The 17,072-nt window shown below is 34.4% G+C and overlaps 2 protein-coding genes across 3 annotated transcripts in view; one reads left to right on the top strand and one right to left on the bottom strand.

Moving 5' to 3' along the window:
* The window catches only part of LOC149425525 (ubiquitin-protein ligase E3C), a 28,387-nt gene extending 17,534 nt beyond the window's left edge, over positions 1-10,853 (bottom strand). Inside the window, exons 1-5 of the mRNA XM_089651159.1 lie at positions 10,458-10,853; positions 9,720-9,923; positions 4,292-4,411; positions 788-920; positions 79-232 (exon numbers count right to left, since the gene is read on the bottom strand). Coding sequence (XP_089507285.1) covers positions 79-232; positions 788-920; positions 4,292-4,411; positions 9,720-9,923; positions 10,458-10,583 — 737 coding nt within the window. The 5' untranslated portion in view covers positions 10,584-10,853. The remainder of the gene's footprint in view (positions 1-78; positions 233-787; positions 921-4,291; positions 4,412-9,719; positions 9,924-10,457) is intronic.
* Positions 10,854-11,510: 657 nt separating this feature from the next.
* On the top strand, positions 11,511-14,182 carry LOC149425524 (uncharacterized). 2 transcript variants are annotated; one of them, XM_089651157.1, is made up of 3 exons: positions 11,511-11,826; positions 12,220-12,459; positions 12,681-14,182. In XM_089651157.1, exons 1-3 carry the CDS (start codon positions 11,593-11,595, stop codon positions 13,545-13,547), a joined length of 1,341 nt encoding a protein of 446 aa, XP_089507283.1. In that variant the 5' UTR covers positions 11,511-11,592; the 3' UTR covers positions 13,548-14,182. The 2 variants fall into 2 exon arrangements, with proteins under 2 accessions (XP_089507283.1, XP_089507284.1); XM_089651158.1 differs by lacking the exon at positions 11,511-11,826 and having other exon boundaries at positions 12,216-12,459.
* The last annotated feature ends 2,890 nt before the right edge of the window (positions 14,183-17,072 follow it).

The raw sequence follows: 17,072 nt of genomic DNA, 5'->3' as shown, positions 1-17,072 counted from the left end.
AGATATTAACTAATTAAGGGGTTATAGACCCCCAGTGCAAACATCTTTTGGATATCATATTATTTATAATATATTCACCTGTATTCGGGTATATTCGATTCATCTACAAAGAGGAAGGGGCGTTGCATGAGGTCAAATAAGGAGGCAGCGAGGGGGGTGGGCGGGCTGGCCGAGGGTCCGTACAAGGAGGGGGTCTTCTGCTGCAGCACCAGTCTGATTTCACGGAAATAGCCTGGAATATTACAATTACAGTCATTGTTTACGTACATATTTATTTACTGGTGGCACAATTCTGTATCTACAATTTTGGAGGTGGGTATGGGTGCAGCAGCCCCGAGAACCATTTATTGGATAACCAACACCTCTGCCGTAGGTCACTCCAAGCGAGTTGTAGTTCATAATGAACTGGTACAACATATTATTTGCCTGTACAATTAGAGGGAGTTTGGACAAAAGCAATGTGATAATTAAATATATGAATGTGTGACAGGTATTAAAAAAAAACAGTTTGAAAATGTCTTCACAGGCGAAATAACTGTCAAGCGTAATAATATAAGAACTTTGGACAACCTCTGTAGCAAAGCAGCACGTTCCAGAGTCGTAGACATTCAGTATTTCCCTGGGGAAAGATCATAATTCAGAATCAAAATGTTGCTTGAAATGGCTTTGGCCATGTCTGGTGACCAGTAATGAATAGTCAGGTACTTCCCAATCTTCCTCTTTCCCCTCCTATTCACAATCACGTATGCGGTTTTCACATAAAAACTTTTTTTAAATGATGGCTTACCGCGTTTAATGAGATAGAGAAACGTTGCGGAGATTTCATGGGAAGCTGTGTCTCGGTCCATTATGGCTGTGGCGGAGTCGGTACTAGTGAATACCTCTAACATTCTGAGAGGAACGGCCATAGAATCGCGCCCCTGTAACAAAAATTAAAAACATCAATTATGATCTGTTGTTTTCAGGGTTAGCCATATTATTATTTTATTTATTTATTTATTTACAGAAAGACAAACATTCCTTGCTAATAAATAACCTGACAATATTTGAGTACTCCCAACTCCCTTCACCGACTTTCTCTTGGGAATGCTCGGTATGAACCATCTACGGGTCAGAAGAGATGTGCATATTGTATCACACTTCTTCAAACTGATTCGTGGATGGTTTGAACATCCGACTATCATGGAGAGTATTAGTCTCTATGTTCCTGATGGTTATCTCCGTCACCGACAGCATAGACTGTATCTCCCGGCCTGCAGGACCAACTTGCCTGCAGGTCATGCCGGTGGGGAGAGCAGTCTTGCTGTTAAACAGAATCAATTCGGATATCGACATATTTAGCTGAAGGTGAAGCTGACTTTAAAAGGCAAGCTCTATTGATGCTGGTATAGTTGATACACCGCTTATTTATTATGTAATACCATTTTACAAATGTACTTAAAAAATAATTAAAATGTAATTTTCTAATATTTATAAAGGAATAAACGAATTGTATTCATAAAAGCTGAAATCGTTGCACGAGTAATGTGGTATTTTGAGCAACTATGTATTTTTATTTTTTTGAATGGTACACCTCACAAGAACGACCCTATATGGACAGGGGAAATATATCACCACTCGGTTGGCCAGTGTTGTGAGGCGGATTAAGGTAAGGGAAGGAAGGGATTTATTAATGCAGGTCTTAAAGAGGCCCAGATTATATGCAGGAGAAAAAACCGATACCTTTATATTATTGGATTGTTTTTCAGTGCATTACATTATTACATACTTTCACATCCACCAATGTGGATCATATTTTAAAGTAAAACACTGTGTACCAGCTCATCAAGTTTCGATGTTACCAGAAATTATCCTAAGCCAAATTAATTGATTAATCTATATAAATAAAAATGTTAATGTTCGTTTGTTCAAAATCTTAAATCTCCAAAAGTTCTTAACCGATTGCTTGAAATCTTGACACAATATTGCATTCAAATAAGCATGTGTTTTTATATATCTATATTATATAGATATCACCTGCGACAGGTAAAATATGCGTTTTGTAAAAACAGCCCCATCTGTTGGACAAACATGTTATTTTTTTTTAAACAGAGCTATCTGTTGGACGTAAAAGCAACACGCGCTATTGTTTCTGCAGATAGACAGACTGAGACACAGCAATGCGTGGTGGGATACAGCTAGTGTTGAATATATCCAAACTTTAGTGATAAATAAAATAAAGTCAAGTAAAAATTATATTTATGCGTTATATTATATAAAAATATCAAAACTTTCTTTATACAGATAGACTAGATGGAGAGTACCCGGAGTTGCTGGGGGTTATCCTTAGGGGATAGACATATACCATCGCAGACTTTTCTGTAGGCCTGTTCAAGATATACAATTCTGTAATACATTATTTTGATGCATCTCAAAAGGTTCAGCCAGCATTAGCAATGTAAGCGCCAGAAAATATTTTCTTATACTACTTGATTACAAAACATCAACTATTCTCTACATTCTATAAATATAAATTACATGTATTATATATATAAACCTTCCAGAAGAAATTCTCTAAATGATAGTGAAAACCCTATAACAATCCGTTGCGTATTTTAAAAGAACTAAGCGTACAAACAGACAGTCACAGAAAGCGACTTTATTTTATACTAGGTAAGTTTTTAACATCACATCTTCGGATCTACCGGATCTGCCCTGATGATGGACACTGCAACGCTGTCCGAAACGTCGGCTAAAGAAGGAGTTAGCGCAACACGGCATAACACCCCAAAAACAAACAACAAAAAAAAATTATTTTATACTATTTAAAGATTATTCCTGTATTGCTTTTATTATTATAATAATATGCATGTTTAATTTTTAATTTTAACTGAAACTGATAGATGTGGAACAATTTTAATTGCAACAAAGGATCACATCAAGGTAGCATAAAAAAATTATATTAAAACTTTGAGCTTTTAAAGTTTAAAAGAAAAGATTGTTAACACATTGCCGTCGGGACACGGCATTTGCCGTTTTTCATGGACTGTCGGTCAACTGCGGGACACGGCAAATGTCGTTTTTGTCGACTGTCGGTTTTTGGCGGGAAACGGCATTATACGGGTTTGTTATCAGCGTGAAATAAAACGCCTTGAAGGGTAATTTGCTACCTGGGTGCTAGGTGACAGTCTGTCGACGTTATTTGAGATGCCTTGTCCGGATTGGCTAGTATGCTGCTTGTAAAGGCGTCGCCACAAATCTAGAGCTTTTATGCAATCTCAATCTCCAGTTTAGTTTGAGTCCATTCACGTATTGAACTATTTTTTAAACCGCTCGCACTGTTTTTTTTTCTGTTTGGTATTTAATTATTTGATTATACATTGTATAGGACTTTATCCCTACAAAAATTATTTTTATATTTTGTTTACTCAGTTTTCATTGTTGTTATATACAAGCATATACTTGGAGGAATTCATGTGATACATGCACTTATAGTGTGTGATGGATTATCAACATATGAAGTGTACTGATTCCTTGAAAGAATAAATACTATGATTCATAAGTGGAATGGGCTCTTCAATTAGGCGAGGCAACCGCAAAAAACTCTTTTTTGACAAGAAGCAATTAAACTTATGAGTTATTGAGTGTTCGCCTTCGGCCTTAGGCGACACTGTTCAATATTTACGCGATCAGATTTCACACAACTAGCGATTGTAAAATTGCGGGCATGGCAAATATATATTATTATTTATTATATAACTATATGATATGAATAAACATGTTATCTTTTACATGGAATTCTCAAATATTGAATATTGAATGCTATTTACTAAATTAATATCAGGTTTTTATATTCAGCTTTGAAATGTGGTGAAATTATGATGTAATCAAAGCAATTATAATTTATTTTTGATGATCAAATGTCATATATGATTTCTTTGAAAATTTCAATCGAAAATATTATTTGGTTTAGAAATTGTGTCAATTTGAAAGCGATATATTTTTGCGCTAATCGCGAAAAACACCCGCTATAGGCTAGAGTCTATTGTTTGAAGGGCCCGACTACAATGTGTTAATAAATTTGCTAAATTAAATGATAACCTTCAATAAAGAACGGTAATCGGACAACTTAGGACAGTGGAAATTCAACACAATCTTGAAAAGTGATGGAAAAAAACTAGGTTAAATAGGTTACGATAGATTTTCTAGATCTTCATTTGTCATTACTTTGAGGTGTGTTGAATTGCCACTGTCCTGAGTTGCTACTGAACCTAAAGAACAATGGTGTGTCAAGTTGTATAAATGGATTTACCTTAGAATTATTATTCAGTAATTTTAAATGTAATGCCAACAGTCTTCTTATTTGAAGGTACGATCCGCTGTCTTTTAGAACTTTGGTCCATTTCTTTAAGAGCTGCTGGGATATAAATATCTGAAACAAAGAAGAATGACAATAATAATAATAGTATTTGGATGATTTGTGTAGCGCCATTTTTGGGAAAAATCACCTCAAGGGCGCTCTACAAATATATAATATATTTCTACAATGATCTGTCCCACCACTAACCATAGACTAAACTGCTCACATACCTCGAGAAGAATAAAATTATCAACGACCGTCAATACGGATTCCGGCGGAACCGCTCGTGCAGTGATCTTCTAGCGTATGTGACGCATGTTTGGGGGCGGTGCCTGGAACGTCACGGTGAGACCCAAACGGTCGCACTAGACATATCCAAGGCCTTTGACCGGGTCTGGCACCGAGGACTTGTCAACAAATTGCATTCTTACGGACTTCCCGCATCCCTGTGTACGTGGATTGCTGACTTTTTAAGGGATAGGTCGATTCAGGCGGTTGCTGACGGTTTCACCTCTTCCTCACACTCCATAAATGCTGGCGTCCCACAGGGATCGGTTCTGTCTCCGACTTTGTTTTTGTTGCACATCAATGACCTTTTGACATGTGCATCGATTCATTGTTACGCGGATGACAGTACAGTTCATGATAGCTTTTTGTTTGATAAGCCCCCAAAGGGCACACAAACTCCAACGGCTCGGAGGGCTTTGAAGCAGAGAGTGGACGGTTATCTTGAGAGTATTTCCTCCTGGGGTAAAAATAATCTCGTCGAATTTAATGTTTCAAAGACCCAATCCTGTCTGATTACGTCTAAAAGGGATCCAAATGATAATCTAGTCTCCTTCAACGGAAGCAATCTTCCGAACAGGCCTTCCATTGATATGCTTGGTGTAACTATAAGTGACCAGCTCAGGTACGGGGGCTCCATTGAAGCCAGAGTAAAGTTGGCCTCTCAGAAGCTGGGCGTACTGTACAGGGTCCGCAGATACTTTAATAGTACACAATTGCTGACCCTGTACAAATCGCAAGTGTGCCCTACTGTCGAATTTGGCAACCATCTCTGGTCCGGAGCCCCTAAATACCTGAAAAAAACCCTTGACTCTGTGCAAAAACGGGCGGTCCGTTTGATAGATTCCCCAATCTTAACAAACGGACTGCAATCTTTATAGCACAGGCGTCATGTAGGTATGCTGTCCTTGTTCTATCGGTATTACAATGGAAGATGCTCTGAGGAACTAGCGTCATTGATCCCTTCGGCACCGGTGCGTAGTCGGGATACACGCCAAACGCGCGCCCAACATTTGTACACGGTTGACATTTGTCACATGAGAACGGGTCGCTTCTACGATTCGTTCTTAAGTTCAACAGCTCGGCTGTGATTTCATTTTTCTTCATGCTCAAATGGATATGCAATGCCAGGTAGATGCCATTTATACGGATTATTCTAAAGCATTTGACCGTGTTAATCATTATATTCTTTTACAAAAGTTATTAGGTCTAGGAATTCACGGTGACCTCTATAAATGGATCGCATCATACGTCAATAATCGGCACCAAATCACGGTTGTCAATGGTTTTGCATCTTGCTTAACGGAAATCGTCTCAGGTGTGCCCCAGGGGTCGCATCTTGGACCACTCTTATTTAATATTTATATAAATGACATTTACGTTTGCTTTAAAAATAGTTACTTTGTTTTATACGCGGATGACATGAAAATTTATAAAGCTATACAGTGTTTATCCGATTGTATGGAATTGCAAAGCGATCTTGATAATTTGTGCATATATTGTGAATCAAACTTATTGTCCTTAAACATATCTAAGTGTCACTCGATTACATTTACTAGAAATAAAAACAAAATCATCTATCCATACAACTTGAATAACAAACCTTTACAACCTATGTCTACGTGTAAAGATCTAGGTGTTTACTTAGATAGCAAATTAATTTTTGACAAGCACATTGAACACATTATTTCAAAATCCTACAGAATGCTAGGTTTCTTATTAAGAATATGCAAAGTTTTCAAAAGTGCTAAGACTCTGAAAATGTTGTTTTGTTCATTGGTCAGAAGTCCACTGGAGTATGCTTCCACAATATGGAATCCTCAATAAAAGGTATACATAGATTTAGTAGAAAGTATACAGAATAAATTTTCGAAACATTTACTCAAGAAATACAACAATACTACAAATAATATGTTAACTTTACAAAAAAGAAAGAAGAAACTTTACAAGAAAGACGCACATTGTCAGACCTGTTGTTTCTACATAATCTGCTAAATAATAAAATAGATAGTCCCGAATTGCTATCCGTCATTGGTTTAAATGTTCCAACGAGGCGTACCAGGCACACTACACTATTTCATATTGAAGCCAACAATACCAATGCAGCAAACAATTCAGTTATTACTCGCGCAATCACAACATACACCCATTACGAAAAATTACTACATTTAGACAGACGCGGCCCGTGACTGTAATTACCAGTAGTGCATTTCACTTTTAAAATGTACCTAGTCTGTAATTTAGGTGGAGCAAATTAATGAATGGGAACACCTACCGCAATTCATTCTACCTTCTAAGTTATATTTGTAAAATAACTGATTAAATAATACTTAATTATCTTGAAAATAAAGGACACTCAATTCATCGTTGAAAATATAGCGAAACCGTTTGATTTCACCGCGAACGAGTTCCAATGTGTTAATGTTGTTGCGTTAACATTGAACATTAGTATTTCTAAGCGAATCCATTCCAAACGCATTGGATTACGCATGATCAAAGTGATGCAAAATTCATTCGCCGTCAAAGCACTTCGATAATGCACGGATGGGTTATGTATCTGCACTGCTCTAACACGTAATTTGACGTTAAGAGTGTAATCTGTCTCGCTCATGTCACCGTTTCGGCTACTTCGGGCTGTCTCGATACCGCCCGACGCTGTTTTAGTAGTATGGTAAAAGTTGGTTCTGTGCATATCGGGGTATGCACGACCGCTTGCTCTTGCACGGGAATTTTTTTACTAGAAGATAGCTCAAATAATGACCTGACGGGAATTACGAATTTCTTACATCGATCACTGGGGCACAGATGTCGTTGTAATTTGTTATGTGGAGATTGAAGACAAGTAGTGCAATGCACAAATGCACGTACCAAGGAACCGCCTCTGCATTTAGACATCTTTCATGATTCCTTTATAACATACAAAACTAACTTATTAAATTTCTTAGCATGACATAATTTAATGTTGTTATTATTTTAAATTTACATATATGTATTTTTTTAAATGATATTATTGTAAAGCTGCACATCTTGATACAGGAATGCCCTAGTGAGATGTGCAGAGTATGCTTTTTATGTAAAAACTGTTTTTTGAATTAAATAAATAAAAAAAAATAAAAAATATATTTCAAAAATATTTTCACATCATTTTTCAAAACTCCTATTTATTAACAGTCAATTACAATTCGTGAGCTTATTATAATTCTTGTTTTCAATTCATTTATTATTTATTATTTTTATTATTATCCACACACTTCCTTCCTTTTATAACAATCTCAGGCGAAATTACGTAATGATATTTTATGGACATACGTAATAGGTACTACAACTATGTAATAACTAAAAATATCTAATTGTATCTAATTGTACTGTGTATGTCTTAACAAATAAATAAATAAAAAATAAATAAATAAATTTCAAGCAACGTTTCAATTCTGAATGGTGGTCTTACACCAGGGCGATACTGAGAGTATCTTCCACTCTGAAACGTGCCGCAAATATACTTTATATTAATTTTAATTAATAAATTGTGAAATAACACAGTCATCAAATAAAATTTACTTGCAAATGCCGGGATTTGAAACCACAACCTTCAGATTGCTAGTCGAGAGCCTTACCCCCGGACTATGGAGGCCGTCAAAAAAAAAGTACCGTCATTGTAAGTGGAAGTTGTTGCTCATGCAATGATGGTAGAATTAGCCAGCAGAGAAATTGAACTAACAACGTATTCGTCAAGACATCCCATTGTCCACTTAAAAAACTTAAAACTTAAACTAATGTATATATTAAATATTAAATGTATGTATAAATATATATACATTTAATATTTGTATTTGTTAGGTTAAGAAATATTTTAAATGTGAAAATACTAAAAAATGTGTATTATGCTCTTGTCCACTCCCTGCTTTATCTACGGAATCATAGGTTGGGGAGGATCTTATAAAAACAACCTAAACTCAGTAAAAGTCTCGCAAAAAATTATTATTAAGGTAATACTTAAAAAAAAACTCTACTTTTCCAACAAAATTGCTTTTTAAATTGCTTCCAGTACCAAATATTGAAGATATATTTAAGCAAACTTCCATTATAAAAATGTGTAAAGAAAAAAATACCACAGAATATCAAGAATTTTACAAACTGATGAGAAATGGAAATCAATTTATTACGCCAATCTTTAAAACAACTCAAATGCAAAACCATTATATTTACCAAGCCATAAAAAACTACAATAATCTCCCTTCCGAATTGCGCTGTATTACGAACCAACAAGAACAAATAAATAAAATCAAACTTTTTTTCCAAAAAAATTTATAGTAAAAAAAATATATATAGTTTACACATAACATAATATTATAACATAGAATCTAAGTAAGAATCGTGGGTCCCTTATCAGGCACAAGAGCTCCTCTTTTCTGATAAGGTATACATGACCAATCATGAACCTAAATATTATATTTTGAAAAATATGTATGTATTAATGTAACCCATATGATCTATATTAAAATAATAAATAAAATTTAAAAAAATAATTAAAAAAATTAAAAAACTTGATGATATATGCCACAATTTTTTTTACAAAATTCTAGTTAAAATACCACATTATTTAGTAAATTTTAGTGTTGTCTAAAAATAACTTTGATATTAATGCTAAACAAATAACAAGAAATCTTTCTTACTGAATTGGAATAAATAAATACCTATCATCGTTATAAGTTTGTAGCAGCAAGGTACTAGAATAGTACCTAGTGCAACGAGATGCTCAACACCACGATGGCGGACATTGTGAGCGCAGTGGGCTAACGGCGCGGGCCGGGGCGCAGGCCGAAGTGTCGCCAGGCGTAAGCTGTGGGTACCCACAGTATACTGAGTTCTAGGACTGAGCTGTAGCATTGCGCGGCTGCGCTTATGTTTACTTCCAGCAAGTAAATAGGTGTGCCTTCGATGCGAATCTGGAAGGTTCTTTGCTCATACTGAAATTTTCGAACATTCTAGGTTGCACTAGTTATTATTCTAGTAGCTTGCAGCTACAGGTTTACCGTAGTTTAATCTAAAAATCAAGATAAATAGCAATATTACAGCAAAGGTAAACCTTTCTTACCAGTCTAGATGAGTCTTTTGGTTGATCGTAAAAAAATAGAAGTCTCCGTATCAAAACAACTAGTTGAAGTTCATCAGGAATGGTGGCCGGTGAAAGGGATGCGTCGAACTGCGTTCTTTCGTACTTTTTACACCGAATTCTTGTCAGAAAACTTCTCACATATGCCTGGATTTTTATGGTACTGTTTAAACGCTTCCTTTGATCCTGAAATCATAAAGGATAATGATGTCAATATATTTCAATGGAACATGGTTGTAATGAGATGATTGAAGGACAAACATGTATTTATGTCAGGTTTCTTTCTAGAAACAGGACATTTATGGTATTATTTTAATTTTAATAAGGACTTGATAAATACTGCTCTGAAGCTTATTGTACCAAAGTTTTACTCTAGCAATAAATTAGTGCTAATAGAGGATAATAAATATACACAAGATAGACAAATTTAATGTCTTACATCAATTACCTAGTTTTCCTGATCTTTCTTTAACAAATCATTTTCTAAAGTAAAGCGCAACCCCATTTATGAAGACAGATAATATGATATTATTATTCAGAGTGGTGAACATTTATAAGGTTAGGAAAAAAACGAAGAAGTCCAGTATCCTAATGATTACTCACACTAAAACTAAATTGTTTTAATACATTTAAAAGTACATTCAATGAGAAAAGTTAAAGATAATTAAGAAGATAAATGCTACATTACTATATATATTCAAAGAAATGTACGAATCTTACTTCTCTTTTTAATCTTTCCTGTTGGGCTTTCAATAATAAAGCATCCCTGCTCATGTTCTGACGAGAGCTGGCCCCAGCCAGATTCTGCTGAGGCTTCCTTCGAAAATCACCTTCGAAGGAGTACATTTTAGGTTTGTTTATTCAATTTTACAATCATATAAAATTGATTATTTTTTATTCACAGGTTATGTTTTAAATGTACTTCAAATAAAAACAAATTCACCAAAATATAAAAATAACCAGTTCACATAGTTTTACAATTATTTAAAACCTTAGAAAGAATACACTCGGTACTACCAGATATAAATTGCAAGAAAACGATAAGCGTTTTTCGCGAAATTATTTATGAATTTTATACATTTCTATAATAAATCTTTATTATGCGAATCATTTCATAATGTCATCGCAACAATGAAACGTCATTATACAAAACTCGGTGTTGCCCGTTAACAACACAATATGTATATCGGGTACCTACTACCAATGATTTTTAGAAATATTGTAAATGTACTTGTGAATATGAAAAAACACTTATTTAAAAATATTTTGGTTCATAATATAACATATAGCAAATCAATATTATTTCAAGTGACAATGTGCTAAACTGCTAACATTTTTGTGTTCAGCCATTGTCAAAATAGGCAATAAAAAAAATTATTTCTCTGAGTTATAGTAGATTACGTACTATTTTTTATGAATATATAAACGCATTTTCTGGTACGACGGAACAATTTGCAAAAACATCGTTTTGCAAAAAAATAATTAAGTTATTACGAAAATAGAATTAGCTGGTGGACGGCGAAAATTTAGAGCCGGCACACCAAAAATATAGAAAAATCTCGAAAGAAAAAGTGCAAATCACCCCACCGAAGCGTATTTTTTGTGCTGAGCACACTGCCCGGGAAAATCAAATCTGATTTCACGATAAACCTCTGATAAGACTGTTTATTTATGACGTCATTAGATTATCACTTTGAATTGTATCATAGTAGTCATTGAAGTGAGGTTGTTTAAGTGTAATATAGCGAGTAAAGGAACACAAACAATTTTTTAAGTGAAGTATTTGTACAATGGTTTGCTATCCATTCAAATTATTGAAAGTTCTTTGTTTCGTGTTGAAAGCAGAAAGAATAAAATGTCTCCAACTATTATGATGTGGTTGTACATCGTTTTCCTTTTGGCTTCTCTGCAGCTGGTTTCTTCGAATGATTGTCCAAAAAATTGTGTATGCGATGTGGAAAGAGGCCTCAACCGAGCGTCTTGCACTCACCAAAATATCATAAATGTCGGAGTAGGTGTATCAAAGGATGTAGAAATCTACGACTTGAATAGTAATTCTCTACACCAACTGGAAGATTATTGTTTCAAGGTATTTATTTGAAAATAATATATTCTTTTAAACTACCTATTCACGTTGATACCACTCCTTTACATTTCAAACAAAAAAAATATTATACCATTAGTAAACTATGCTAAGTACCTATACAAAATGAATTTTACAATGTTGGCTGATAATCTGTTCTTAGCATAAATGTACTTGTGGTGGAAAAATTAAATTTACATCAGTCATAATATTTTATAAAGAAATAGATGATTCACAATTCAAACCACAGTTCACTTGAATGTTAGAAATACTAGGTACCTACTGCACCTACAAATAATAATATATTTATGATAACGGCACAAAGATAAATAAAAAAAATCCACAAAGTCGGAATGTGTTTATTTGGCAAATGATTTTCTCATGGATACTTTTTTACAGGACTTGGGATACACCTCATTGATTGAAATAAATTTATCAAACAATTTAATATTCTGGATTGGTCTACATGCACTTGCTGATTTAGAAAACTTAGAAGTTCTGGATTTGAGTAATAACAGACTGCAGGCATTCGCGGTGGACTTGTTTTGGTACAACAAAAAACTCAAATATCTCAATATTTCTGGAAATAAATTCATGGGATTCAGCAACAAACCATTTCTGTCTCACAATAACTTGGAGGTAAGTTGGTTCATGACCTACTTTGTACCGTCGAGGTAATTAACGTATTATTGCGATAGATGATGCCTCCTAAGTGACACTAAATAGGCTGGTAATTTGAGTAATGCTTGTCGTCTAAGATCTAATGGTGAAATAATTTAAAGAGTACATTCGCTAAACATGAAGGTACCTACTTTACTAAAATCAATTTGTAATTTAATGTTAATAATGTTTATTTTCAGGTTTTGAATTTGAGTAAATCTCAAATATCCTTCCTTCCAGAATTGGTATTTAGCCAATTGCCAAAGTTAAAGAGCTTGGATTTGAGTAAAAACTCCATGATAGAACTTCAAATATCCACCTTGAAACCTCTGACACATCTGAGTTACCTTTCCCTGGCTGAAAATAGTTGGCATTGTAATGGAATGTTTAGCGATCTTCAAGTGTGGATTCTGCAGAAGAAGATCGAATATGTTACTCAATGCAAACAATATGAAAAACCAAAGATGTTTGAAAAAATAATATCTTTGGTCCCCACAGAAAACAGTGTCAGAAATGCAGACAAAGAAGCAAACATTACAACATTATGGAATATCAAAAAGAAGGATCGTGATGTCATTCCAAAAGAACCAATCACCAACACTTCCCAGTCGTTTATTGAAAACTTTAATTCTAATTTTCCGTCGCTTTGGAGTTTGATAATTGGATTGATTGTGGGAGTTCTTATTGGGATGTTGGTGACTTATTGCTGGATGGCCGAGCTGTTAAAGTGCAGGAAGATTAGATGGAAAAGCAGGAGGCAGATGAGGAGAGAGAGAGCTGTGGAACATACGGATGATTACCCCCTTTGGGCAACTAACATGAGAATCCAGGCCAATACGGAAACCCCTCCAATTGCACGCAGAGCGATGCCTGCTTCCAATGCTTTCTGCAGAAGTGAATCCTGGGAAGGGACTAGTTTCCTGACTGAACCCATTGCACCGCCGAGGTACGCAAGCAGGACTCGATCAACTGGAGCTCCGGTGACGATTAGCGGTTCCGACTCTCCCCCTCCGCCTTACAGGGAATACTTCCACAATAGAGTCATCGACTCTATTCCAGAACAATAAGTCTAACGTTAGTTCATTTACATTTAATAACTACTATACATTTAAACTTTCTTTTATTAATTGGGGGCTTTTAAAATTCCCACAGCAATGGTATATCATTTCTTTAACAGAAGTGAGGTATGAGTATGATGACGATTGTATTTTTCCTTTGGTGGAAGCAGATTTGTCTCACAATTATTTCGTGTGTAAGAAAGAGCTGCAGCAATGTTGTGATAAAGAACATACATTTTATGCTTTTTTGTGCCGTTGCCAAGGAATTTTAAAAGTGCCCATCAGTTAACTGCGTTAACCTCTTTTCCATTATGGAATAACTATCATTAGTCAGTTATTTATACCTCATGTTGGCATTTTGCAGAGGAACAGAGAAGCAGTTAATTATTTTAAGTATTCCTTTTTATACCAGAAGTGTATAATAATATGTACTTACTTACAGTAGTTAGGTACCAGAAGAAAAACACAAAACAAATAAATTGTATTTTGCAGAAAATTTCTAAAACATTGTGATTAAAATTATTATGTTAAATCTTAGATATTATGTTCCCTATTTTGTACCGTTGTAATAATAGTATTATTTTAACCACAAGAAACTTGTAGATTATTTTATGAAAATTTAAAATATCAGGACAGGTTGTCTCACAAAAAATTGGAATAATTCATCAATTTTTACAGATGATTTTCAAGTTCTGTTATTATTTCAGTTTAGTGAAGGCCTTGGCCAATAATGACATAACAGAACTTGAAAATCAACTTTGAAATTTGATGAATTGTTCAAATTCTGTGAAACAACCCGTCCTAAGTCAAATTGAGTTGAAAAATATAGGAACACAAAATATTGGTTTTAAATGACGAAAAAGTAGAATCGTTTATAGATTAGATTATTTTAGAATATTTTATTTGTCCATTTTATGTAGATATAAATTTAATTTCAGAATTTATATGTATGATTTAGTATTTCAGTACATGTTATACGAAAAGATTAGATAAGACATACATATTCAGTTTATCTTTCTAACCCTTTGTCTTTGATTGAGGTTTCACTAGACGTTCATGTACTTATTTAAATGCGTTTTATAATCTGTGATAAAATAACAATGTTGCATGAATAACAAACGCATTGCTCTCAATTGCCATGTTTATGGAGTTCATTCGTTTTCTATCTGTGTATCTAGCACGGAAAATCTATAAGTTTTATCAATAATATCATTAGCTTTTCATCGTTCCCGAGCACCATTGCAAACTGCCAACGAACAAACATCAGTTCACAATGACTAAGTGTTCTTAATTTATTATATATGAACTTTTGTTTGTACGTTAGCGATCTGCAGTCATGCTCGGGAATGATCATAGACCTGAAAGAAGTATTGCATTAGTTAAGTTGGAAGGTAAGGATTGTTAGCAGAAAAGCAACGAATTTTCAGAAGTGAAATGGCGTATTCCAGGGGGCTAAAGTTGTATAGACAGATTTGCCATTCATACTTGTTATGATCAATGTGTACATATCAATGCGTATACACTTTGCCCCCAGATGTGCCATTCATATTGGTTATGATCAATGTGTACATATCAATGCTTATACACTTTGCCCCCAGGTGTGCCATTCATATTGGTTATGATCAATGTGTACATATCAATGCGTATACACTCAGGGCCGCCGAGAGGGCACGTTAGCCAAGTCCGAAACTTGGGGCCCGGGCCTAAGGGGGGCCCGGGACGGGGCCCGGATATTTTACTAAAAAATGCCAATGACACTAGGAACGGACGTGGGCCGGGCGCCCAGGCCCGCACGCTCCGTAGGCCCAACTGTCAGAGCGTGTTCCGAAAAATCAGTACTTTTTTATAAACCGGAAAGATGGGACATAATTTTATAGGTGAGAAAAAACAATGATTACATAGCCGAAAATCATTTTTTAAAAAAAAGAACGTTTTCCACACGAATGACACAACCGAATAACGAGGCATACCAAAAATATTACATCTCATAAATATTTTTTTCCTTGATCCATCTTATTGATCATAAATCATTATAATGTACAACGTCTATATTAATAAATCCAATGTAATTCCAATAAATCCAATGTAAAAAGTTAGATGGCAGACCCTGTACTTGTACTTGTAAATTATAATAATAATAAGAATATTATAAAATTTGATTTTGATAAAATCAGCACCATAACCATTATACCTCTAAAACACGTACCGACATCTAAATTGTACGGGGTTCTCTTCACATCTGTCAAAAATTCAAACCAAATGAAAAGTTCGCAGAGAACAAACAATAAATCTAGTGAACTAATTCAAAAATTCGCCTGAAATCAAAGTGATGCCATATAAAAAAATTGAATCAGTGTGGAATTTTACAAAATTAATAGGAACATTTTTAGTAGACGGGACATTTTCATGTAGTGACGACACGAGCCCAAATAATGGATTTATTTATTTAAAAATAAAAATAAATGTACATTTCTACAAAATTTTACTAACATTTTCGTAATCTTAGTAAAAAGATCTATCCACACGATTTTTACCAAGTCGTTATGAAATCCATGCAAGTGGCCTGAATTGTAAATGGTGATGGCGATTTTTCTGGAAATTTTAGGCCGGATTCTTCCCAAAAAAGATATCTTTTTGCCAATTTTCTTTTGGGTATATTCGGCATGTCTATTGAAGTTTAGTTTGGAATCTTATATAACTCCTAAGTATTTGATTTCAGTAACATTTTCAATAATTTCACCATCAATTTTAATTTTGCTTTCACTGAATGTCTTCTTATTTCCAATCACCATACATTTTGTTTTTAATTTAAGCTTATTTATTTATAGCCATCTTGATACATCATCTAGTTCATTATTTAAAATATTTATTAGTTCTTTATAGTTATCTCCAATTAAGTATATAAGTGTATCATCGGCAAATAGTCGTACTTTGCATTTTGAAAATATTTTCACCATGTCATTAATATAGACTTATAGAGTATGAACAATAGGGGGCCAAGGATCGATCACTGCGGTACTCCTAATTTATTTTCCATTGGATTTGAAAATTGATTATTTATTTTTGTTACCTGTTTTCTGTCTTTCAAATATAATAATTTAATTTAGCCTCAAGATATCTTGATTAACGAAGAATATGTAAATACACACAAACAAGAAACACAAGTATTTTATTTTGAGTATTCACCATAACTTTTTAAACATTTCCATTGAATAATTATGCTAAATTCGAATGATTGGTATAATGGTATAAGAAAAGGTAATGAAGTAGTATTCCTAGCAGTAGCAGGTAAGCATGAACTTATTAATTGTTATCTCACCCCCCCCCCCCCCGGTAAGTTGTGGGGAGGGGGCCCGGTATAGTCTACTAGACTTTGGGCCCAGATTAGCTGTCGGCGGCCCTGTATACACTTTGCCCCCAGATGTGCCATTCTTAGTTGTTCATGCAATATATTCAAATAATACAAACATTCATGCTCATCCTGGCCCTTTTTCTATTTTTGAGTACAATAAAAAAAACTAAAATTAATTATGT

Source organism: Hesperophylax consimilis, chromosome 3 (genome assembly GCF_061612785.1).
Source record: "Hesperophylax consimilis isolate HC1 chromosome 3, BYU_Hcon_1.0, whole genome shotgun sequence".
NCBI lineage: Eukaryota > Metazoa > Arthropoda > Insecta > Trichoptera > Limnephilidae > Hesperophylax > Hesperophylax consimilis.
Note: the sequence above shows the minus strand (reverse complement) of the source record. Positions and strands in the feature narration are given on the sequence as shown.